This window comes from Mandrillus leucophaeus, unplaced genomic scaffold (genome assembly GCF_000951045.1).
Source record: "Mandrillus leucophaeus isolate KB7577 unplaced genomic scaffold, Mleu.le_1.0 Scaffold1036, whole genome shotgun sequence".
Classification (NCBI taxonomy): domain Eukaryota; kingdom Metazoa; phylum Chordata; class Mammalia; order Primates; family Cercopithecidae; genus Mandrillus; species Mandrillus leucophaeus.
Window position 1 is genome coordinate 76454 of NW_012098499.1, and position 25993 is coordinate 102446.

The window sequence follows — 25993 nt, forward strand, 5'->3', positions numbered from 1 at the left end:
AGCTCTGCACTTCTTTAACTTTGGTCCTCCATCTTCCACAGTGAAATTCTCCATAAGTTTGCACTCTATGGCCAGGATTACAAATAGGTTTTGCCTTGTTTCAGCTCTGTTCAATTGGTAATGGTTGCCTAGAATTCCATGAAGGGAAGAATTCTAATAATGTTTCTGGTCTCAGTAGAAAAGACTCATGATTAATTGGTAATGTCTGCCATGGGCAAAAGAAGGAAGCGATGGCAATGATTCACATAGGACAGCCCTGCTTTTCGGGGTAAGAGTAAAAAAAATCCATGTGATGAGAATTCAAGGGCTCTCCAAAAATACTTACACACTAAAGGATACAGGACCATAAAGATATGAAGAAATGAAAGTCACAGCAAGCACTCAACTACTATTGAAAGAAACAGAATTTTAAAAGTGGAAGAAATCTCCCTCTGGACTATGTTTAGCATGGAAGAGTAAAAGAAGCTAAGACAGTAATTACAACTAGTTTGAATACCAGTTCTCCCATCTGGTAGATTCTGGACAAGTTGTGCTGCAATTTCATCTGAAAAAGGGCATTTCTGAGAAATGCCTATTTCTCAGAGTTCTTTGAGAATTCTACATAATAAAAAATAAATAAACTGTTTATCTCAGTACAGGGCACATAGTTGTTCCTCATTAAATTGTAGCTTTCTAATATTAATTCTGAGCAGCCATACAGTTAAAGAGCCCTGATGATTGATGACTAAACACACTGAGACTTCAACCATATCCTGCTCAGGAGGGAAGTGCAAACCCTGCTACACTTTGTCCTGCTCAGAATGCTCTTGAGTGTTTCCCTGAGAATGACGGTCCATGAGATGTTTACTGACTTCAATCTCAGCAGCCAGTTTTTCATCCCTGAACTAACACCCCCACTCCACCCTGGAGACACAGCTGTACTAGTTCTGCTCGCCAAAGAATTATGAGCCAAAAGGCTCAGGGTTAGGATTTTTCTCCATGAAGTTTGAAATGAGACCAGCATATAACTAAAACACCCTGTCCTGAGCGGCCCCCAGGTCACCCGGAGAATGGTCCCGGTCAGAATGCAGCCTCAGCAGAGGGCATGAGGGTGGTGAGGGGTCACGGTTGGCAGGGGTGTGTGTGTGGCACTGGGTGAGGGCAGAAGGGAGTTCCTACACATGTCTTCTTTTTCTTTTTTTGCTTTTCTCCAAGAATGAGTGAGGAGCACTGGGCAGCTTTCCTGGTTCTCGCTCAGTGGCTCATAGCCAGTGGAGCAACCACGCCATGTCAGTTGAGACTTCTAAAAGCTAAGGAGAAAACAGCAGGCCTACGGAGAACAGAGGAAGGAAGGAGGTGCCCCAGAATCTGTCAACTAGGAAGGGTGTCTAGACAATGTGAAAGCCTCCCCTCTCGCAAGAAAAACAGGGTCACCCTGTGCCAGAAGGCCAGGCAGCTGAACACTCAGCCATCAGCGTCAGCTGAGACTATTTTTAGCTACCACAGTCACTCACACGTGGAGTTTCACAGGCCAGTTTTGTAGATGAATCACGCATCTTGGGCCTCTCCACTACCAGAATGGCCACTGGCACGCAGTGGTAGCAACCACATCACCGGGCCTGGTAAATCCTCTCACAACGCAACACAGAGCTGCACATCTGAAGCTTCTCACCTGCACTCGTCACTTACTCAGCCTCACAACGGACCCCACGAGTCTGACACTGAGGATGAGAACCGAAACAGAAAAGAAAGCTCTGAAAACTTTAGCTAAGCACAAGACAAGCAAGGGAATCCCAAGTTAACACCAGTGGAGCAAAGAAGTAGAAGTCAACAGGCAACAGGGACAGAGCCAGGGTCGTGAAGGCCGTGATGGCCCACATGCTTTGGAGATCCACTCAGCCCCTTCTCTAAAATAACCTGTGCTAGTCTCAGTGGCTCAGGATGTGTGACCTGCATCTGCACTGTGGCCTCAATCCTGGCCAGATACCATCCCCGGGGTGTTTACTGGTCCAGGGATGAACACATGACCTAAGCCAGGCCAGTCACAGTGCTCCTGGGGACTTTTGCTTGACCTGCTGGAAAAGGTGTATTTTACTTTCCTATCATGCTCTCCACCAAAAATTGAGGACAACAGGTGCCTCTCAGCATCTATTCTGTGACTGTTCATACTGAACATAAACCAGAAGAAAGACAGCCAAGAAAGGAGTATGCGTGACAAACCCCTAATACCAATGTTGAGGCCCCTCAATCTAGCCATACCTGAAACACCTATAATCGGTTATTTACTTGTGCTTGTTTAAGCCAGTTTGAGCAGGATCTTTGAATTTTGCACCCAATTTAATCCTGACTGATATGTCCGTTTATAAAACTCAGACAAGGTGAACTGAAAATCAAAGATCAAGGGGAGAAGGAAGATGCACAAAGTCTCAGAAAAACTGATTCAAGCTGTGTCATCTTGGACAACTCACCTAACCTTCCTGAGCCTCAGTTTACTTACATGCCAAGTGGGAGAAATCCCAGGATCCTCCCATCCACACAGGATGTGGAGAGGGGCTTCCTAGGGAGCAAGGCAATGAGCAAAGTAGGCACCATTTATATTACACAGGACAACCAGAGAGGGAAGGAACCACGCAGTGCCATCAGGGGCTCCGAGATCTTGGAAACACAAATCACCTTTTTTCCTGGCTTGTGAGATGAGGTCAGCTGCACTCTTGCTCATGACCTTTGTGACGTAGAGAGGGCAATTGGTTTGGCTGGCAATGGTGATGGCACGGAACACAGCCTCAGCTTCCAGCTGCAAGAAAAAGTCTCCAGGAGTCAATAGAAACAGGAACCTCTCAAACTGGTGGCTCCCGCCTCCACGAACTGTGAGGATGCGGTGCTGCACAGAGGTTATGGATAATTTTGGCAGGATCTGGAACTAGAGAGCCTATATCCACATCTCAGATCTACCACTTCCTAACTGTGTCACTTTACTCAGCTTCCCAGTGCCTCTGTCCCTCACTAGTAAAATAGTATAGCACAGCGTTGTCATCTGAGAGCAATGCCCGGCAGAGGGTAAGTACTTTTTCCTTAGCCTCTGTGGTTATCATAAAGGTGATATCTGAATGAAAGCCTCTGCTCCTCAATCTTCTCAGGACAGAATCTCTGGGAAGACACAACAGCAAACCATTATGTCTAAAATAACAGCCAAGACAGTTAGGCATCCTGGCTCCTCAAATCCTTTCCTGCAGCAGTAAGTGGTCAGCAAAGGGTTAATTCTAGGAGGCATTTCTTACACAAATAATTCCCAGGTTTCTCAACACAAAGACTTCTTTTATTATTGATCTCTCCCATCTTATCCTCATGTAGAATTCATGTTCTCAAATAAGTTAACCAACCCAGTGGCATTTATTAAGTAAGAAATAAGAAGTTTTCCCATACTTTATTAACAAAGCAAGATCTGAGAGCTGAGACTCTTTCAGATGGCCCGGTTCTGAGTCCTGGTTCTGGCACTTATAAGCTAGGTGACCTCAGGTACATTACACAACCTCCCAAAGCCTTAGTTTCCTTGTCTGTGAATTGAGGATAATAGGGTTTGACATGTTGGGCTGTGATGAGAATTAAATGAGTTAATCCTTGTAAAGCAGTTAGCCCATTCCTAATGGGAGAACAAGGTAAGTGCCTCTTGAGGGTTTGGTACTGACATTATTATTGATAATATTTTCTAACCAGTTGAGGGTCTGTGTTACTCTCAAGTGGCTGCTCTCAATTGGTGTGAGTTAGTCCAATTCAGCACACAGCAAAGACTTTGACATTTTTCCATTCAATTGGCAACAGTTCCTTTTTTTATGGATATGACATTCTGGTTAGCCTGTGGAGCCCAAAACTTAAAAAAAAAATACCAAAAATAGCTTGCAGATGCCCAATGGTTGTATAATGCAAACCAGTCACTGCCCATAGTGGGTGTAGCTCAGCAGACAGACTCTAAGAACTTGGCTGGCTGAGCTGGCCTCCCCCAAGCTGCACTTTATTCCATGTGGATGGGACCTTGCAGGCCCCTGGCCATAGGCAAATGTGGACACCTTCCTGAAGCACCCAGAATTTTGTATTCTGGAGCAGCTGTCTCTGTGCCTGGGGTCCCAGCTCTCTGAACAGCATCACTTGAGATGGTGTCTGGGTGTGCTTGAATTGAAGAGGGTCTGGCTCCTCCTATGCTCACTCCTCCCCCTTCACACCCATGCTGACCACTTCAGCTCCCCCAGGACCTCTGTCCTGGTCCCTTTGATCTCATTCCTCCCAAACACTACAGGTTTCTCAGCACTTTGACAACATGACTATCTTTGGAAGGTTACATCACCCTCCAACTTCACCAAAAGGCCTTCCACGGCTGTAGAGATTTGCGGCTGAGAGGCTTTTTTACTAAAAAGGAGACAGGAATAAGGAGGAGGGTGGGGTGGTAGGGCTAAGGGGAGGTTGAAAAAACAAACCAAGGAACAAAAATAGACTTTGCTCTGAAATCCCCTGGCTGCTGCTGGAAATCCGTCTTGCCAGCACATCTCCACAGTGACCAGCATTTAAGAAAAGCTTCAGAAACAATGCTGATCACTCTGGTCTCTTCATGATGAGTAAACCATTTTCCAGTCCTTCAAGTGTGATCAGCCAGGGGCTTAACCTCTCTAAGCTTCAGCTTCTTTACCTGTGCATCAATGGCAACCACCCAGGGCAGCAGTAGTGAGAACTGAGATAACATAAGCTATCAGCACATACTAGATGTATGCAGCGCTCCATAGAAGTGACCTACACCAGGTATTATTAAGGAGACAGACTTCAGGGATGCTGTATGTGACTGGAACCCTAATAACAAAATTATAAATTATTTAAATGGCAATAAAAGTATCACTAGACACAAAGGAGTTTCTGAGGTGCTGATAATCTGTTTCCTTCTTTGGGTGCTAGTTACACAAGTGTATCCGGTTTGTGAAAATTCATTGCCTCCTTAGGATAGGAACATTTTTGTCTATGTGTGTTCTATTTATCTTTTAAATAAGACTCTAAAAGAGATGGGTATGGGAATGCAGTCATTTCTGGTTATGATTCCTTCTTCTCCCTGTTGTAGGGTTTGGAATGACAGGACAGAAACAGGATTTGCTTCACTGATATGGAGGGCCTTGACTTTGCTCCAGGTGCTAGACCCAGGCTGCCCTTCCAAAGTCAATGTGCTTTTAGGTACATGGGCAGCCAATTCCCAGCTCTGTGCTCCATGCCAGCAGGTGAAGCTGCTGACATCTCAGAGACATGGAACCAGCCTCTAGTCACCTTTGTTTTGTTATTTGGCTGCTAAGCACAGACATAAATAATCATTCATTTTATATATGAGAAACTTCCATATCTGGACATAATCATCACATTATACAAATTGATGAGTATAATGTATATAAAAAAGTCCATTCAACCTCTTATTTATATGGCCAATATTTTGCAGGACTCAAAATGAAATAAGGGAATAAGTGAAAACGTCTATGAGATTCACACTGAGATTTCCTTAAGAAAGGGATCAGAAATTTAACACTCCTGAATAGCTCTGAAGGACACTCCAACTTGTGATATCTTTAGAGAGATTAGGGGTCAGAAATAAGCACGTCTCTTACATTCCTTTCTAATTTTCTCACGGGCTCTTGAGCTAGGGTCAATCAGAAGTGGTCTTTGGAAGAAATGTTCCAATACTGCAACCTGGTACTCAGATTCTCATCGCCTTTTAACAATGTTTATTCATGCATTGTGTGTGCACCTTCATCCCCTGTAACTTACCTCCTCTGGCCTGCTCAGTACATGGCCTTCTGGGCCAGTTATCCCCATTTCCAACATGCGGGTTTGCTCCTGAAATGAAAAAAGGAAATAGTTCTTCAATAAGCTCAAGTGAGATTTGGAAAAATTACACTGGTATGTTCTGATCTAAAGATCTAAAGAAGAAATATGTATATGTTGAACAGATGTATTAATCCTATATTTGGAGTTGCAATAGATGGTAGACTCAACTAAAAGGAGGAAAAAAACATTCAAGGGTGATTTGTTTTTACTGAAAGAAAGACAGTTGTCTGTTAAGACTATTTTTTGTCTATTCTGCCCATCAAGAATCATACCAGGTTACTTATTCTTCATCTCTTTCAGTCTCAGCTGCCTCTGAAACTACACTTGCTTATCTCATTTGTTTATTCACTCACGCTCTTTAAACCATTTCACTCAACAAAATGTACTGGGCATCTGCTTCCTGCTAGGCTCTGGGTAAGTACCTGCATTAAAGCAATGCAGCCCCTGACCTCACAGGGCTTACAGTTTAGTGCTATGTTTCCCAAAGTGTGAGCCACTCATCACTTACATCAGAATCGCCTGAATTGTTCTTGTAGAAATGCAGATTTCTCGCTCATCCTAGCCTACCACATCAGAAGATGTGAGGTTGAATCCTAGTAATGCATGTTTTAATAAACCACTCAGGAATTTTGATGTTTTAAATCTATGGCTTAAATGAATGGATTCAAAATTTAACCAAACAAAATAGTGCCTCCAAACAGCATTTTCTGAGTTAGTGTCTTGGTGAAATTCTGTTTAACCAAGTTGTGGACATGGCAGAAGAAGTGCATGTCCCTTGTGGCTGATGGCTACATTCCTCAGACTTCTAGCCTCTTTCTGGAAGAAGCAGGTAGCTGGACAGTGAGCACACACACGCATGGACTGACTGGAACTGGCAGAAATCCCAAGCCACCATTCCTTCAGCATTACTGACATTCACTCTGAAATTATTAAGACTGGTTCCTATGAACCTTGCACCAGCAGGCCTGGCCTAGTGACCTGGGAGTACTCTGGTAATGTGTGAGACACATAGGAAAGATGGTCAAAGCAACAAGCCTTGTCTCACTTTGAAACTATGAGGCATTTAAAAAGGTTAAGGATTCTTACCACCTGGAAAAGAACCTTCTGTTTTTTGTTTTTAGTAATAGAAATTTCTAAAAGAGGAGTAGAAAGGAAAATGCACATACTATAAGCAACCATGAGAAGTGAAATGGTCACTATCTCCAGCTCTACAGAATACAAAGAAAGGTTAGAGGCCTATTTTTCTAAAAAAGCACCTCCACTTTTCATTCTTACCATTTTCACTTATTGAAACTTGAACTGAATTAAATTTCTTCCAAAGTCTAGTGAGGTTCTACTCTAAATTGCCTCCAGTCACACAAGGGTTAAGGTCTCCAACTAAAGAATCTCTGTCTTAGGTGACATTTATGCTTCTGTCTTGTTTGAGTGCACCAGGATAATGCACAGGACAAAGCTAAGCTCAAGTGGCGGCTTCCAAGCACATTTAAATCACCAGGGGATTATTTTCAAAATACACTTGCCTGAACTCTGCTACTGACTTTTCCTAATTCCCGAATACCTGGAATTAGAAAAATTTAGTGATTCTAATGCACTGTTCAGGCTAGGAAGTCCTATTCTGAAGCCATGATGTCCCTATAGGTGGGAGATTAAGAATGGCAGTAAAGCCCCATTGATGCTACCTTACATGGGGATAGCAGTAAGCTTGTTGTGGCATTCATCACAGCTACAGTTACATCAGTTTGGGTCATGACACAACTGTAGCTTAGTCCATAAGGAAAGGAACCCTGTCTTTTTCATTTTCCCTCTCCAAGGCTTGGCGCATAGTAGGCGCTCAGCGAATATTTGTTAAATGAATGGCTAAAGATGCTGTCCTCTCAGACTGTTTTGCCAACTTGAAATTCTTGAAAATCATCCTTGTTTGTATCCAAAGGCAAAGATTTCTCTGTCAGATATTCACTTTTGAATAAGTGCAGCAAGAAATTCTGAGTATAGCAGCTGCCTTCATTTAAACAATGTGATAAAAATCTTTCAGCTCAAGCTGAATTTAATAAACACACACAAGAAACTCATCCAAATGGAAAAATGCCCCTACTCTTTTCCTGACGGATCTTCCCAAGGTAGGGAAATAGTAGTGGGAGGGGAAACTAGAGAAAGTTCCATGCTAAGGATTCACAAGAGGAAAGAAACTGACAACAGAGACTTTGGGTTGAAGTCCATCTGCCTCCACAGGGGCTGGAATTAAGTGCCAGAGAGTTTGGTTTCCAGGGCAGCTGAGGGAAGGGCTGGGACCTCTGGCTGCTGCTCTGAAGACTTGGATAAAGGGAGGAGTACAGTTCTAATACCACTGGGTTGCCTCCCACAGGACCAAGGCATTTGGACTCTCTACAGAAAATGATTTCATTATCGCTGGGTGTGTGGTGCACGTGGGCGAAAGTGCTGTCAGGGTCCTGACTAATTAGCCTCCTTGGTCTCAGTGAGGGGAAACTGTACACTTACCTCACCTCCCCCACCAGCGAGACAACATGGAGAGTCTGAAATCACAACAGATGGAGCCCTGCATGGCTGGGGTGCCGCCTGCCCACAAGCCTGCAGCTGGGCTTGAGACGCAAGGGATCCCAGATATGCCATCTCTGGGTAAAGATACCCACTGAGGCACATCCTCTTAGGGGCAAAGATTTGGTTTTCCTAGTTATTTGCTCTGATCCTTGGGCCAGTGATCTAATCCTTCTGAGCCTGGATGGTCTCATGTATAAAACAGGGAGGAAGATAGCATCTTTAAAGGATTGGGAGAAAATCAAATGAGAATATACCAGAAAATTTACCAGTTCCTGGCACACAGTAGTCAGTGCTCACCAAATGGCACCTGCTATCAGGAAACTAATGGTCCGAGATGAGGGGAGGCCTAGACATTGTTCCCACACTCCTGCTGACCACAGTTACCAAGTTCTGGACAACTTCTAAAATAAAAGCACAGCCCAAGTATTAGTGAGCTATGGAATGCATCTGTTTTGGCTCACTTCAATAGCTACTGCCTGGCCCAAAGTGCTCAGGAAACACTCTTTGAGGGAATGAATAATGGTTTCTTGTTGCCAACATTATCAAATGGATGAAGAAAGCTCACTCTTTTTTTTTTTCTGGCTGTCTCCTCCTAGCAAAGGCCAATCTTGAGATGTTTTCTGAGATAAACAAAACCCTTCCTAAGACACATCTGTCCATCTATTCCATTAAGCAGCCCAGGAGATGGAGAGATAACTGCTTCCTGCTTCCTTACAAATGATCAATTTGGGCGTTGGGGCCCTCACTTTCATCACTCGTTCCTCAAGTTTCTCAATATGATTTATAGGAATCCAGTGAGATGTTTGCTCCTCACGAGACCTAAATTTGCTCCTCGTGAGACCTAAATTCTCTATTATCTAAGGCTGTGAGTTCCACAGACTTGGATCCAATCTCTGGCTCCTGAGAAATGTTGCCTTACGGTCTTTCTTTATGACAGAGAATGTCTTGTAGCTTTGAGACATTTTCAGAAGAGAATCAGCAAATGCTCTCCCACTAAATGGTCCAATTTGAAATCCTCCTCCTCTTCCAGGATGCCTTTTCTGATTCTCCAAGAATGGCCAGCCCTCTTTCTGTTTTAACGCATCTTCTAGTTTCATTACTTGTCTACATTCCCCTCTCTTTTATTTCCTCCACCTAGATTCTGAGGTACTTTGGAGCAGGTTCTGTCTTTAGCAAGGTACTTATGATGGTGTCGTGCACATATTGAGAGCTCAAGCAGCACGGAAGAAATGAAGAAACAAATGGGATGCAGACCCAAAGCACGCTCCAGGGAGCTGCACGGTGTTACCTGGGCAATGATATCCCCATTCTCAGCATGAACTTGAGCAATGGCCCCCAGCTCTCCCAGGCAGGTGAAGATCTCATAGAGCTGAAATAGAAATGAGTCTTTGTCACTCTTGCAAGCACTTTTAGCAACCCCACAGAAGGGCCAATTACCAGAGCCCAAGCTAAAACAAATGGGATAAAGCAGAGGAAATAAGTCACTAGGGCAGAAATATAGATTATATAGGCATGACCAAAGAGAAGGGCTAGTCCAAAGAAATCCTAGGAAACTGTGACTATATAAAGAACCTACCATGTTCCCTAGACAGGTAGAGCAAATACATAACAAAGTACTACCAACTCCTCTCCTCTGCCTCTAGCACCCAATTTTAATGGAATTGTTTTCCCACTGAGCTGAGAGACAGCCTCAGAATTCTTCTCAACAAATGCTCCAGAAAACCTCTACAGCCCGGCCAGAAACAAACACAAAAAACTAAAACCCTTATCTCTTAATCTGTGAAGGTAGACATACCTTCACCTCTAAGCAGGAGGCAGGGGAATTCATTTCTTGTATTTCCTCTGAAAACTTAGCCTCTATCTAAAGCAAACACATGTCATGAATTTCTTAGTGGGAGAGTCAGAGGCAAGGCAATAGGATTATTCCAATCAGCCCTCCTGGTCCTGCAGGTGAAGAGCCTCACGCTTTCACTGGGCTTATGAGGGATTTGGAGCTTGTTTGGTAGATGGAAATTTAGGCATGTTCCTCCTCTTCCGTTTAAGAAAGCTGCTGCCAGTGGAAACTCTAGCTCCCTGTCTGTCTTGCCATGAACCCTGCCCGTTACCTTATTTAAAATGTAATGTGGACTGCAAAGGCTTCAAGAAGCATTCTGGCCCAGTGGTCTCCCACAGTGACCACAGTGATTCATGTTACAAGGGCCAAGGTCATCAGCAACAATAGGAAACCCATCCAGATACCCCAAACCACATAGCAAATGGGTTGTTACCTCTGTGTTAGATACTTGATACAAATCCTTATAAGCCATATAAACCATGAAGGAGTTAACCCCTGCAAAAGAGGGACGAGAGGAAAAACAAGAGAAAGACAACATTATCATGACTGTCCTCCGTCCTTTGCTCCCACTTCCATTGACCATGAGACCCAGCTGCATTACCCGGGCTCCTGTCCAACATAAAGCAGATATTTATATTCTTCAAAAGCATTCTGCCCTGCCCACCCCTGCCCCATAAAATCAACAATTCCTAACAGATGTCATAGCACAATGGTCTCTTCTTCTGTGCCTCTTTCTAACCTCCCCTGTCCAGCATCCCCTATCCCAGAAGGTCAATAAACTTTGGTATTGCTCAAGGCAGTGGTAGGTGGCATTAAGAATCACTCTAGCACACCAGTTGTGTTCATACCCTGGGAGCTGCACCATTGAAATCCACCACATACTAGTTCGGTGACCTTGGGATACTTAACCTCTCTGGACCTTGGTTTTCTCACCTGTTAAATGGAAAAATAACAATACTCTACTTCATAAAGTGGTTGTGAATATTAAAGGAAAGAATACATAAAGAGCTCTTAGCACCAGTCTTGGCACATATTTGGTTTCCAACTAATGGATCTCCTGGGATCAGTTCATTTTACTGTGCAGGGTGTTGGATCAGAGAGGAGAACTAAGATACAGACCCTACCCTTAGGGAACTAATGGGCAGGTTTTACCTTGTGCTTAAATATCTTAAGTTGTGGCTGGGTGTGGTGGTTCATGCCCGTAATCCCAGTACTTTGGGAGGCCGAGGCAGGTGGATCACAAGGTCAAGAGCTCGAGACCATCCTGGCTAACACGGTGAAGCCCCGTCTCTACTAAAAATACAAAAAATCAGCCGGGTGCGGTGGCAGGTGCCTGTAGTCCCAGCTATTCAGGAGGCTGAGGCAGGAGAATGGCGTGAACCCGGGAGGTGGATCTTGCAGTGAGCGGAGATCGTGCCACTGCACTCCAGCCTGGGTGACAGAGCCAGACTCCGTCTCAAAAAAAAAAAAAATTAAATTGTAAGGTTTATGTGTAAAGATCTATTTAGATCTCACCCCAAATAAACTACTAATACAGTGATTTACAGAAATAGGTGGGACTGGGGAACTGAGAATCATTTTGAGGAAAGGGGGATAATTTTGGTCTCTAACCATTAGGGCCCTCTCAGCCCACAGTGTTCTGGGCCAAAAGTGGGTTGTAATTTGAGAACTTCCCTACTCAGAGTGGTTCAACTCAGGGCAGTCTTCCCAAACACTACCCTTCCCAAAAGCCTCTACATTATCCTTGGAAGATGCAGGCTCTTTGATAAAGAAGTGAGTGTTAAAGTGACTCAATTTTCTACCCCAGTTGAGATGCCCGATGTAAACGCAAATACAGAAAGAAGGAGTTAATCTCACATTCTGTGTCACCAACAATTTTGCAGGGCTTGTGGGGTAAGGAGGGGTATGGAAAGAGAATATCATCCTCTGAGGGGTCATCCTTTCCCTGCCATCCCAGGGTGCACTCTTCCACTGGACTCCTAGCATTTGTGTCTAGACTACTCCTTTGGTAACGGTTCTTACAAGAACCCCATGACATTTATTCTGTTGTTCTTCATGAGCCTGTTTTCTTTTGCCTTGGGTGTTCAGCAGAGGCCATTACTTACACTTCTCTAAGACTCCCAGGCCACCTTACAATGCTGAGCACATGGTGCCTATGTGTGCCTGTATGTGGCCGGGAGGGGTTTGCAATATCTGATGATCAAAAAGAAGCAGAGAATAGAGGAATCTAAGAAGACAGCAGAACCTAAATTATATACTCACTGAGAGGACACACCCTGGCGCACACACAGAAACACATATACATATGCATGAACATGTTTTCACACCCTAAGCTCCCAGCCAGAGTACCAGCACATCCTTGCTCCTGGAAATGCCTTAGCCTTTTCTAAGGATGCCATTGTTATATGATAGTAAGGGTTTGATCTCTACAGTAAAAATGATACAGGTTAAAAATCCCTAATCTCATAGGTCATACTAGCCATAAAACCTTATGTAAGATCAGTTAACCTCTCCCAACCTCAGTTTCTTCCTCTGCAGAATGGGCAATATTGCATGGAGGTGAAGAGTATAGAATTTGAATACATCTACTGCTAACTAATGCTATGATCTTGGGCTGCTTATTCTAAGCCTCAGTTTCTCCATCTGCAAAGTGGGGAGAAGAATCACTATCTCACGGGGATCCTGTAAGAAGTAAATAAAGTGCCTGGAACATTGTACTATCCCTACATCCAGTGCTCATGCTCAAGGTTCCAGGCTCCAAGTAAAAGACAGTGACTGAGCGAGTAGATCGTGTTGGAAGGACCGGCAAGAAGAAGCTAAGAGAGGAGGGAGGACAGCATGTTTGGGCTCACCTTTGTCCTTGATGAGGTTCTGCACTTCCTGCTTGACGCTGTCATTCCAGTGGGTTATGTCCACATGCAGGGCATAGTCACAGCAGCTCTTCCCATCAGCCCACTCTCTCCATTTCTCATAGGCCTCAGTCAGGCTGGACTCAGGCTCAGGCACCACATGGTCAACTGAATGACAGAGACCCCAGATGAGTCACTCTCAGACACAGCCTTTACTCCCCTCTGCCCAGGCCTGCTCCTGCTTGCTTAGCTGTGACTGCAGAATCTCTATTTCCTGAGCATGGAATTAACTTTTGAAGGGGTTCCCTGGTAGTTTCAAGAATGCTGATCACTTAAATGTCACAAAGCTATGTGATTTGGAACAAATTACTAGCTTTCCTAAACCTCAGTTTTCTTTCCTTTCCGTTGGTGCCAAGTGGGGTGGCAGACAGGGTGTTACTAGTGCCTTTCTTCTGAATTTATAAGATTAAATGGGAAAAATGCACATAACATCCTTCACCTAATGCTTGGCTCATGGTAAGTGCTTGATAAATGTTAGCCATCAATGAGGGCCTACTATGTGTCATTCTTACTAGTACTGTGGGGAGGTCACTGCTAGTGAAAAAAGTCAGACTCTCTTCCAAGGGCGAAAGCGAGGTTTAAACCTAAGTCAGGGCACAAGACATTGAGGCTCTCTGCTATAGGACAAAGCTGGTGTCAGTTACATAAACCTGATACTGGGCCCGCAGATCTTATTTCCATGGAAACTTCTTGTCTAGAATCTGGTGTCTTTGAGGCCCAAATCTACTCTGCAACCATGGATACATTTTTTTTTAAACAATGGCATCTATAGTTGATGAAGAAAAGGCAAAAGTTACACTTTCACATTCCCCTGAACGGCTGAGGCAAAGTACAAGTAAGGACAAAGTACAGCTAAGGACAACTTTCCACAGAGCAATTTTGAAATATACATAAAAAACCTGGACATTTTTCAAACCTTAACCCAATATTTATTCCTACACCTACGAATTATTCCTAGGGAAATAAATGAGGCTGTATACAAAATTTTGGTTCCACGGATGTTTACTACTTATTTATCTAAGTGAAAAATTGGAAACAATTGAAATTGTTAACAATAGAGAAGTTAGGTTAAATACATAAATCCTTTATAAAATGGATGACTAGGAATCCACTTTAAATGTTGGGGTAGAATAGAAATGAATGCAAAGATATCCATGACATATTATTTAGCAAAAATGAAAGGTTAAAATATAGTACATATACTGTGATCCTAGTTTTGCCAAAAAGGATTTTAAAAATGTGTACGATATACAGCCAAACTCTAACAGTGATGTGGGATTATGAGGTTTATTTTCTTTTTGCATCTCTAGGTTTCCTAATTTATTTATGAAGGACACAATTGCTTTTGCGGTTCACTCTCATCACTGGGAATCTGACTTCCCTAATGCAGATGGTCAAGCATAATACAAATCTCAAGGATGCCAAACAGGTCCAACTCCTTGCCCAGATGGCAGAAAGCCAAGCCAAGATCACTCATTCCCGTAGTCTTCTATCAAAAGCAGCCTGAGTGCACTTATCGGAAAGCAAATGCATGGAGCTACATCACTCATGTCTGGGGCAACACCAGGGCTTTTGCTTGCAGGCAGCTGCTGAGAAGTCAGCAGGCTTCCACCCTTCAGCTGGAGAACGGAACCCTGAATTGCACCTTTTATGGCTTTGGTGCAATTTTTCTGGGCTTCCACACCCAACTAGCCAAAGCTGAACCCTGCTCATTGTCCTGTCAAAAGGAAGTAAAAGACAGTGGATAATTCTACTGCTCAGGCTGTCCTGCACTCTCAGGGGATGTATATGGTGTTAAAATAAACAGTGCTCTCTGCCTGACCAAGTTTGGGGCCAGCACTGGGATGGGACCCAATTCATCAGGATTCCTTTGGGACAGGAAGGACTGCCCTGGAATGCTATTGGTTCAGTAATCCAATGGCATGCAACTCCCTAGATTTTTTTTCTCGGAATAGCAATAGAAAAAAAAAAAAAACAAAAATTAAAAACAAGAGAAACCACTCCTACAGCTTGTCAAATTTTAAAGATATGAATTGGTCAAAATACAGCGCAGACCAGATAGCACTAAATGCGACTGGAAGTCAAAGATGTAGATGCCTCCAGCACCAGTTGCTTTTATGACATGACCAGCATCCCAATAGAAGCTTTAAACCAAGCTCAGTGATTTTGAAAACCTCCACCAGACACAGCTTCACCCACTGAAGTTCACAAAATTTCCAAGAAATGTAATTCTCCATAATCCCTCTCTCCATGATACTCCTTAGCTCCATTCATGCTGCTCTGCCCTCCTTTCTCAGACCCAAGTGGGCAGTTTTGAAATAACATTTCATCTTCTATCCACAACTTTTTAAGTCTACTTTCACCTCTTACTAGCCTGGAGATGCTATTTCCTGATTCTCCCCTCATTGCAGGAGCCAGCACCCACTGCTAAGGTAGACAAGAGGGCAGCTGTTGCCATGACCAAGAGCCTCATGAATCTCCTCTCTGTAGTTACAGGGAGCTGCCCATTTCCTCAGCTGAATCTGCTTTTCTCAGGCAGAACATCTATAAACTGAACTGGGGCAAGTATACAAGTGATAGTAAGAGAGTTCTGGAGGTAACACGTTCATTAAACACACAGCTCTGAGAAACAGGAGTGTGTAAAATACGAAGACTTACTGATCATGGTGGTGCCACCTGCTAAGGCTGCCTTTGTCCCTTGGAAGAAGTCATCTACTGTGGTCATTCCCTTATATGGCATCTGGAAGTGAGTATGGACATCGATGCCTCCAGGGATCACCATCTTCCCATTGGCTTCGATGGTCTTCACTCCTCCAGGAACAATCAGATTGTCTCCAATTTGTCTGGTGAAACAGTCAAACACCTGGTCACTTAAAAGTGCAATTTCCAAGACAAATATAATGGTATAAGGATTTTAAACAGTGTTACTTGTATTTATCAAATTAATCTTTGCAAGTGACTCACAAGCTTAGCAATCTATAAACAAAGATAGATATATACAGAAAACAATGTTTATAGTCACAGAATGATCTGATATGCTGTTCGGTGGGACCAAGTGTCTTTGTTTAGTACTATAACCCCAGGGGTTTGACAGTGTCTAGAATATAGTGTGTGTAATAATTTTTAATACAAATATTTTTATTATTCTTTTTATTTTGTTCTTTAAGTTAAGGTGAGAAATAACATTTGGAGAAGGATCTAAAGAGTATAAAATAGTGCACTGTTAGAAGAGACTGAAGAAGATAACAGTGAATCATTTAAAGAACAGGTATGGGATCTCCGCTATCTTTTAAGTGGGGTCATCTTTGCTCCTAATGAAAGATTCTGTCTGGGTTATTTCCCACCTAAGTCTTCACTCCCAATTCCACCCTTTTCTGATCATTTATCAGCCAATCACAGCTGATGGCAGATTCACCAGGAGGAAGTCAAAGATGCAGATGCCTCCAGCACCAGCTGCCTTTGTGACATGGTCAGTGTCCCAGTAGAAGCTTTTAGCCGAGCTTAGTGATTATGAAAACCTCCACTAGACACGGCTTCACCCAGGAAGCTTCAGAGGAAGCTTCAGAGCATCTTAGGGAGGAATAGGGCGTAGACTCAGGCAGAAGTAAGCCAATGAATATCTCAAAGGCAAGCCTCCAAGGAAAGTGACAATTACAACTAGTCCCCACACAATGCTGCTCATAGATCAGCCAGTATTGCTTGGCTCATATGTGGTATCACATCTTCGATTTAAATCGCTGGTTAAACATGTCCACTATGGATACTAGGGAGACCTATGATTCAGAAGCCTCTACATGACCATGAAAAATCTCCTACCTTGGGATATCTGTACCGCACTGTCCATGGCATGAACATTTTCCCCTTTTGTCCACAGGCAGCCAAGAAAGGCACTCTCTTGGGGCAGTGAGAAGTCTACCACTAGCCTGCCAAACTCCAGGTTCTGCAACTAAAATAAAGTATTCCTGACATCTCTAAGAGTTCAACTTTACCACATCACCACCGGGCCATTCCACAGCCACCATAATTCAAAATATACTGGTAAAATGCAGCCTCTGATCATTAGTCCATTCTAGTTTGGATACTGGCCAATTCCATTCTTATTTTTCTCTTTCACAGGTTCCCCTTTAAGGAAAATTGAGAACCAAAGGCATGAAGAATTGCCTGGTTTGTGTGTGTGTTTTCATCCATTTTGACAACTAGTTTAAAACCAAGCCTGAAATAGAAATGGCTTCCCCCTTCTTCACTGCTCTAGCAATGAAGGCCGCATTAATCCTTCGAGGCTCAGCTTCTATCTGCCTTCCTTCATCAAGTTTCTAGCAAAATCCAAGTCTAATAATGAGTGAGGCTGGATGTGGGCTATCTGGATTCACAATCCTGGCTCTGCTGGCTACTAGCTGTATAACCTTGGCCAAATTACCTTACCATGCCTCAATTCTTTCCTCTGTAAAATGTAATAAAGATGCCTCCTCCATAGGGTTGTGCTGCACATTAAATGTGAATATGTGTTAAGCCCATAAACACTGCTAAGTACCTAAGAATTCAGTAAATGTCAACTGTTATAATTAATAACCAGTCCACTCCCTTCTCTGCATCTCACCTGTTCTATGAATATAATACTTGGTATGCCACTCCTTGGTAATGCTAGGTCCTTTGCATATATACAGATATCTCAGTTCCCCTAAAAGACTAAAAGGTCCCAGGGGGAAGACAGCATGATGATTTGGGCCTTGATAATGAGTACCACACCATGTGACACAGCATGAGTTCAGTATCTCAAAAAATTGCCTGGCACATAACAAATATTCCACAAGTATTCACAGACAGACAAATAACTATGTGATAGTTAGAAGAGGTCATTTCTGTTCTTATGCTCTGTGAGTTAAGAATGTTGTTGCACACATACAAAATTTCAGGATTGAATTATGATCATTTAACTCAACCTTCTCTCCACCACCAACACACGCATCTGATGGTTAAATTCCTTCTACAACATCCTTGGCAAGCGGCCTTTCAGTCTTTCTAATAGAGATGGCAAAAAGGATTTGTCTTACACCTTCAACCCTGGTTGTAGATCCCTGGAGCACTGTGTGAAGATGGATTCTAAACCTGTATTTAAGGCTCAATTGTGAAAAGTTCTGAGATCAGATGAGATCAGGCACATTCAAGGTAGTATGGCCGTAGCACCACTCCTATTCAACATAGTATTGGAAGTTCTGACCAGGGAAATCAGACAAGAGAAAGAAATAAGGGGTATTCAAATAGGAAGAGAGGACGTCAAATTGTTTCTGTTTGCAGATTATATAATTGTATATTTAGAAAACCCCTCCATCTCAGCCCAAAAACTCCTTAAGCTGATAAGCAACTTCAGCAAAGTCTCAGGATAAAAATCAATGTGCAAAAATCACAAGCATTCCTATACACCAGTAACGGACAAATAGAAAGCCAAATCATGAGCAAACTCCCATTCACAATTACTACAGAGAGAGTAAAATACTTAGGAATACAACTTACAAGGGATGTGAAGAACCTCTTCAAGGACAACTATAAATCACTACTCAAGGAAATGGAAGACACAAACAAATGGAAAAAAATTCCATGCTCACGGATAGGAAGAATCGATACAGTGAAAATGGCCATATTGCCCCAAGTAATTTATAAATTCAATGCTATTCCCATCAAGCTACCATTGATTTTCTTCACAGAATTAGAAAAAACTACTTTAAATTTCATATGGGACTAAAAAAGAGCTTGTATAGCCAAGACAATCCTAAGGAAAAAGAACAAAGCTGGAGGCATCATACTACCTGACTTCAAACTATAATTTTACAGTAACCAAAACAGCATAGTACTGGTAGCAAAACAGATACATAGACCAATGGAACAGAACAGAGGCCACAGAAATAACACCACACATCTACAACCATTTGATCCTTGACAAACCTGACAAAAATAAGCAATGGGGAAAGGATTCCCTATTTAATAAATGGTGTTGGGAAAACTGGCTAGCCATATGCAGAAAACAGGAACTGGACCCCTTCCTTACACCTTATATAAAATTAACTCAAGATGAATTAAAGACTTAAATGTAAGACCTAAAACCGTAAAAACCCTAGAAGAAAACCTAGGCAATACCACTCAGGACATAGGCATGGGCAAAGACTTCTTGACTAAAACACCAAAAGCAATGGCAACAAAAGCCAAAATAGACAAATAGGATCTCATTAAACTAAAGAGCTTCTGCACAGCAAAAGAAACTATCGTCAGAGTGAACAGGCATGGGAGAAAATTTTTGCAATCTATCCACCTGACAAGGGGGTAATATCCAGAATCTACAAGGAACTTAAACAAATTTACAAGAAAAAAACAAACAACCCCATCAAAAAGTGGGCAAAGGATATGAACAGAGTCTTGTTAAAAGAAGACATTTATGTGGCCAACAAACATATGAAAAAAAAAGTCATCATCACTGGTCACTAGAGAAATGCAAATCAAAACCACAATGAGATACCATCTTACGCCAGTTAGAATGGCGATCATTAAGAAGTCAGGAAACAACAGATGCTGGAGAGGATGTGGAGAAATAGGAACGCTTTTACAGTGTTGGGAGTGTAAACTAGTTCCACCATTGTGGAAGACAGTGTGGCAATTCCTCAAGGATCTAGAACCAGAAATAGCATTTGACCCAGCAATCCCATTACTGGGTATATACCCAGAGAAATATAAATCATTCTACTATGAAGACACATGCACACGTATTGTTTATTGCAGCACTATTCACAGTAGCAAAGACTTAGAACCAACCCAAGTGCCCATCGATGAGAGACTGGATAAAGAAAACGTGGCACATATACATCATGAAATAGTACACAGCCATAAAAAAAAGAGTCAGTTCATGTCCTTTGCAGGGACATGGATGCAGCTGGAAACCATCATTCTTAGTAAACTAACACAGGAACAGGAAACCAAACACCACGTGTTCTCACTTATAAGTGGGACTTGAACAATGAGAAAATATGGGCACAGGGAGGAGAACATCAAACATCAGGGCCTGTCAGGGATGGGGGAAAGGGGAGGGATAGCATTAGGAGAAATATCTAATGTAGATGACAGGCTGATGGGTGCAGCAAACCACCATGGCACATGTATACCTACGTAACAAACCTGCACGTTCTGCACATGTATCCCAGAACTTAAAGTATAATAATAATAATAAAGTTCTGTGAACAATTAGTGCTGCCTATGATGAGCTCTGAAATGAGGAAGCATTTGGTAACAAATTTTTCTCATTCTCTCCAAATGAGAGAGCTTGCTACCTCCGAATAGAGCCAACTATACATAATAATTTTTTAGTTAATAGAAAAACATAAAATCAAGTGTGGCCCATTGTTTCCATTTTTCTTACTTCCAGTATGAAAAAGTAATAATGTAAATTGGCAAAGTAACTATGAACAAGTATTTTTCGTTCTTGCATTTGTTCATTCATTCATTCATTCACTCGCTCATTCATTCAATGCATTTGACTAATACATTGAACTTTATCAAGTTATTTACTCTCTGTGTGCTGCTTTCTCCTCATCTCAGGAAAGAGGATAATAATAGTATAGTACTTACTTCGGAGGGCTGCTGGCTGATTGAGAGAAAGCATGCAAAACATTTAACATTGTGCCTGGCACATACTACACACTCAAAAAGTAGCTCTTATCAAATTTTTATGTGCTAAGTCCTGGGTTAAGTATTGGGGATATAGAATAAACAAGATACGCAAGTAAGATACGAGAGCAAGTAAGTCTCCTTACCCTCAAAGGAGACTAACAGTGTCAGAATTGCCATGATTGATGAAAGCACAAGCTGGTTTTGTTTGGTTGTTTTTTTTTTTTTTTTTTTTTGAGACAGAGCCTAACTCTGTCACCCAGGGTGGAGTGCTGGAGTGCAGTGGCACAATCTTGGCTCACTGCAACCTCTACCTCCTGGGTTCAAGTGATTCTCTTCCCTCAGGTTCCTGAGTATCTGGCATTGCAGGCATACACCACCATACCTGGCTAATTTTTGTATTTTTAGTAGAGACAAAAATCACCATGTTGCCCAGGCTGATCTCATACTCCTGAGCTCAAGTGATCTGCACGCCTCAGCCTCCCAAAGTGCTGGGATTACAGGCACTTAATGATAGCCGCCATGCCCAGCCGAGCGCAACTGTTTTGAAAGCACACAGAAGGGAAAGCTAGCCTAGACTCTGGGGCTGGTAAAAAACATTTGTCTGCAGAAAACTATATCTAAGCCAACTTTTCAAAGATAAGCAAGAGATCTCTTATAACTAAAATCTTTAACTAGTCAATGAAGTTAAGTCATATAAAAATAAAACTAAAAGAGACCATAGGGGACTAATAGAATGGGTTTGATACGCCCAGTCTTATACAACACCTTAGCAGGGTAGTGTACTTTGTTTTCTGTGATGAAACACTATGTAAATCAAATCTTCTTTTAAAGTTTACTATGTAGGGAATCTACACATAAAACTTACCTGGCTGTGCCACTTACAGGCATCCAATAGTATACATTTTGGAATGTAATTATACATGCCTAATGAATTTATTTGCAAATCTTGCATGAAATATATGTCCTGTCTGTGCTCTGCCCACCTAAGTTCTATCCTTATGTCAAGGTTCAGATTAAATACTCTCTCTACCCCAAAGCGTTACTTCTAAATGAATTTCTTCTTCTTTGTACTTCTAAATCACTTATCCTGACTTCAACTCGTTTGATACCTATGGCACAAAGCCTTATATTTTTAGGGTGCTGTAATTTGTGCACATCTTCCAGTATCCTTAAGGATGATGGCCACATCTTGCACTTTTCCATGACCCATAGAATGCACATCAATACTTTCTGCACAAAGTTGCCCTCAGTATCGTTTCATTCTGTTGATTAAATTAAGATTTTTTTCACTACATTCATGTAATCCAAGCTTCTTTATGAGCCATTAATGAAGAGAGGAAGTGCAAAACAATAAAGAGAAGAATTCCATATACATACTTTATTAAGCCATCTTCCATGTAAATATCAGCATAAAAGGACTGATCATCGTTGACGATTCTGCCTCCCTTGATAAGGAGACGGTCACTCTAGAAAAGAAGGAAAACATGAGTCATTATCACACGTATTATTTCAGAGAAGAGTGGTCTGCCAAGGTTTTCCCAATTCATCGTTCTAGATGTCTAGTAGAAACACATTTACCAAAGACATATGTGTGCTCAATGCACTCAACATTTAGTGTAGGTGTATTTGTTGGGGAGCCAGTCTTTCTTGGTTGTCCTTAACTCAAATTATTCTAGAGTTTCACCTCTTGCTTCTGCAATCTATTAATATTATAGCCACCTGGAAACATATCTACTCAAGTAAGTGAGACATTCTTTATGTTATTATATTTTCTGATTCAGTAGGCACTAAATATTTAAAGTGGGATAACCTATGCCTCAGTGCCTAGTGCACTCTCTGGTACTCTGTTGACACTCAATGGTGATTCTCAAAAATAGAACATATGGCTAGGCATACAAGGAAAGAGGCTTTTAAAAGTATTTGTAATGACACGAGGGCATGCTCAGATCATGGTTAGGTCTAAAATTCAGCACACTTACAAATGTATGCACAAGTATACACAATATTGCAAAATGTATAAGAAAACCACTAGAAGGGAAAAAGGCAAAGTATCTATAGTATTTAACTCTCAGTGGAGAAATTGTGCAGGATTTATATTTACTTCATTATACTCAATATTTCTCACATTTTCTGAGTGCATTTCTTTATTGTTTCAATTATGAGACAAATAAAGCCTTTTTAAAAATTATAACTTACCCTAGAACTTAAAGTATAATAATAATAAAAAAATTATAACTTAGATGAAATTTGAGTCACCCAACTGGAAAAAATGCAAGTTATTAACAAAGTAAACATATAGTTTATATATAAGTCAGGAGAGGGACAAATCAGTGTCAACTCGACAGATCACAGGTTTCATCAAATGAATGGAGCTTAGACTGGAGTATGACGGATGGATGCAGCTTTGCTGGGTTCATGGAGGAGAAGACAACTCCCAGGAGTCTGGCTGAGTGTAGCTATAGCATGAATAAAGAATGAGAGGCTGGACTTTGTGAAGAATCCAACTTCACAAAGAGATTTCAACTCCATCCATCCATCCATCCATCCATCCATCCATCCATCCATGCACCCATCCATTCCCAGGTCATTGCTTTTATGGAGCTTAAAGGGAAAGTCTGCCAACAGAGAACTCAAAAAAAAACAAAATCAAGCAATCTAAAATTATATTAAACGTCACAAAATAAAAGGGAGTGGGCTTAAGAGGCTGGAAAACGTCTTTTCAGGGAAGAGCAATTTAGATGGGGGTGGGGGTGAAGAACTTCTGTAGGTAGAAGGAATAGCATGTGCACAAGCCCAGAGGTAGGACGAAGTTTTGTTTCTCTGAACACCTGAAAAAGCTCAATGTGGGAGGAGTTTAGGGTTCAAGGAAGAAAGTAGCATTAAATCAGATTGGGGAGGTAGGCAGGCTATCCATGCCGGGTTTGGTAAGAGTTTGAGTTTGAATGAAAATACACTGAGACATATGTCAGGATTGTAAGAGGAGTGAAGATCTGTGTTGAGAAGTCAGCCTTAGAATGCACTGCTCAGGGCAAATGTTCTCCATGGCTATTTGACTATGGGGATTAAGAGTCATTGATCAAGTGATCAGGGGCAGGGAGACGTCATATGCAGGGCCAACCATGGTCATCATTCCCTTGATGCTGATCCTATAGCCCCTGATTGAGAACACCAGCTTTCAAAGAGGATATAAATTTTATGGAGGATGGAGCCCCAAAACCAGGTTGACTTTTGGCTTCAGAAATGAAAGGGCCAGAAAATGAGATTTGAAGGTAGGCCCCATCTGGGATATAGAAAACTACCACTTAGCTTCTCCTACTCTTCTAAGGTATTGCGTAAGAAGAAATTTCATCGTGTCATATTGTGAGGGGAAATTATTTTTTTAAAGATACAGATCAGTGAGGTGTTTTAAAACAAACTACATGTGTGGCAAGGAAGACATGCCTAGGAGGTCAAATACAAACGTCCACCACACATGATAAACAAGCTCCTCATGATCTGGTCTGTCAATATATCCACCCTCATTTCTATCATGTATGGCCTGTATTTTAAAATGACAAAACATGCAGTTCTTATCACATTATCAGGCTCTCTGTCCACTGGGTATTTACAAAAATGTTCTCTCTGCCTTCTCATATAATCACCTGGCATCTAGCAGTCATCTCCTTTGTCAAGGCTCCAAAGGGCTTTTCCTCCATGATGTGTGACCTGACCTTCCAGCAAATTTCACCTGCTCCCACTGCAGTTTAGTTGGAAAAATAACAATGTTCTACTGTAGCTGATTTATTTATTATTCAAGTATCTCCTGACTAAACCAAAGACTCCTTTAGTCCTGGAACAATGTATCTTTTGGTATTTCTACCTTAGTTCCTAGAGCTCATCCTAGACAGCTATTCCATACTGGTTGAATGAATAGGTGAAGGGTGGGACACAGGAGGTTGTATTATATCCACATGATGGAAAGGCGTCTGGGTCAGAATATTGTGGGAAGTGGCCAAAAATTAAATTTTGAGAAAATAAATGATGGCTTTGTGATATACTATCTTAATAGTACTGCAAAATTACATGAGGCAGTCCTAGGTCTGTGCTTCCAAACTAGTGTGTACATTAGAAAAATACATATTCCCAGGCTGTGCTCTACATCACCAAATCTGCATTTTATAAGCTCCTTATGCAGCCATCAGCCAGCCCAGTACCAAGTCACAGACCAGCACAAGGAACCACTGCCCACCCCCTACCCCCAACCCTACCCCACAGTTCTATGTGTGTCCAGGAAGGTGACAGAGCATCTTCAAAAGGAACTTCATAATAATAACAATCTTGGTAACTGTAAGAGTACTCTCCCTCTCATAATTCAACACTTTCCTGATTTTCTTTATCTTCCTAGCAAAGAGCTGAACTAAACTGGTTTTTGGAAAGGGGCCAGTTTCTGTCTGAACTGAGACTAGTTATGAAATATGACCAGCCTAAGGACTCCCAGCCCTGAGCCACTGGTGTGATCATCACTCCCTTCAACAAGCATGAAATGTCAGCAAAGCAGCAAATGCTATCTCCAGCCCTATGTACATCAGGGGGATAGTAAGCACTGATCCAAGTGGAATTAACACCATTAAGATGGTATCATTGGAAACTTTTCAAATAGTAATTAAATAAAATCTTTCTGGCTCAATAATCAGCAATCTAAACAGAGCCCAAAGATGAATGATAGGCCTGGTGTAGGTTTCAGTGAAGAGATTAAGAAGACTTTGCTCCATGGGCTACAAATATTAATGTTGTTATTATTTGTTTTCACCATGCGGAGCAAAAATATCAAAATCTGAACTTAAAGAGCTCAAATAAATGCTTCCTCTAGGGGTCCTCAGCTTGCCCTGCTACCCTCCCCAATTTTAACTCTTTCCATGGAAGGAGGATTCACTACAAAGGGCAGCCTAGGCAAATCAGTCATCAACAAAGAGGATTCTGAAAGGCAATTCTTGGGCTTGGCACTAGGGAATGTGAGTGTGGGGTATGACACAACCACTGACCACCCCCAGGTCACATAAAATCAAACCTCACTGGACACAAAAAAGTGTTTGTCTATGAATTCATGGATAAGCCTGATAGATTAACACATGCTAGGATCAAAAGCCAACAAGATGAACAAACCCAACATCTCTGATTAAAAGTTGTTCTCTGCTTTGCAGGGACATGGATGGAGCTAGAAGCCATAATCCTT

The 25993-nt window shown here is 42.0% G+C and overlaps 1 protein-coding gene across 1 annotated transcript in view; it reads right to left on the reverse strand.

Annotated features, from left to right (window-relative positions):
* The window catches only part of DPYSL3 (dihydropyrimidinase-like 3), a 115646-nt gene that overhangs the window by 12596 nt on the left and 77057 nt on the right, over window positions 1-25993 (reverse strand). The window contains exons 2-8 of the mRNA XM_011978938.1: window positions 22159-22247; window positions 15787-15971; window positions 13072-13236; window positions 10653-10714; window positions 9674-9754; window positions 5770-5838; window positions 2653-2773 (exon numbers count right to left, since the gene is read on the reverse strand). Coding sequence (XP_011834328.1) covers window positions 2653-2773; window positions 5770-5838; window positions 9674-9754; window positions 10653-10714; window positions 13072-13236; window positions 15787-15971; window positions 22159-22247 — 772 coding nt within the window. The remainder of the gene's footprint in view (window positions 1-2652; window positions 2774-5769; window positions 5839-9673; window positions 9755-10652; window positions 10715-13071; window positions 13237-15786; window positions 15972-22158; window positions 22248-25993) is intronic.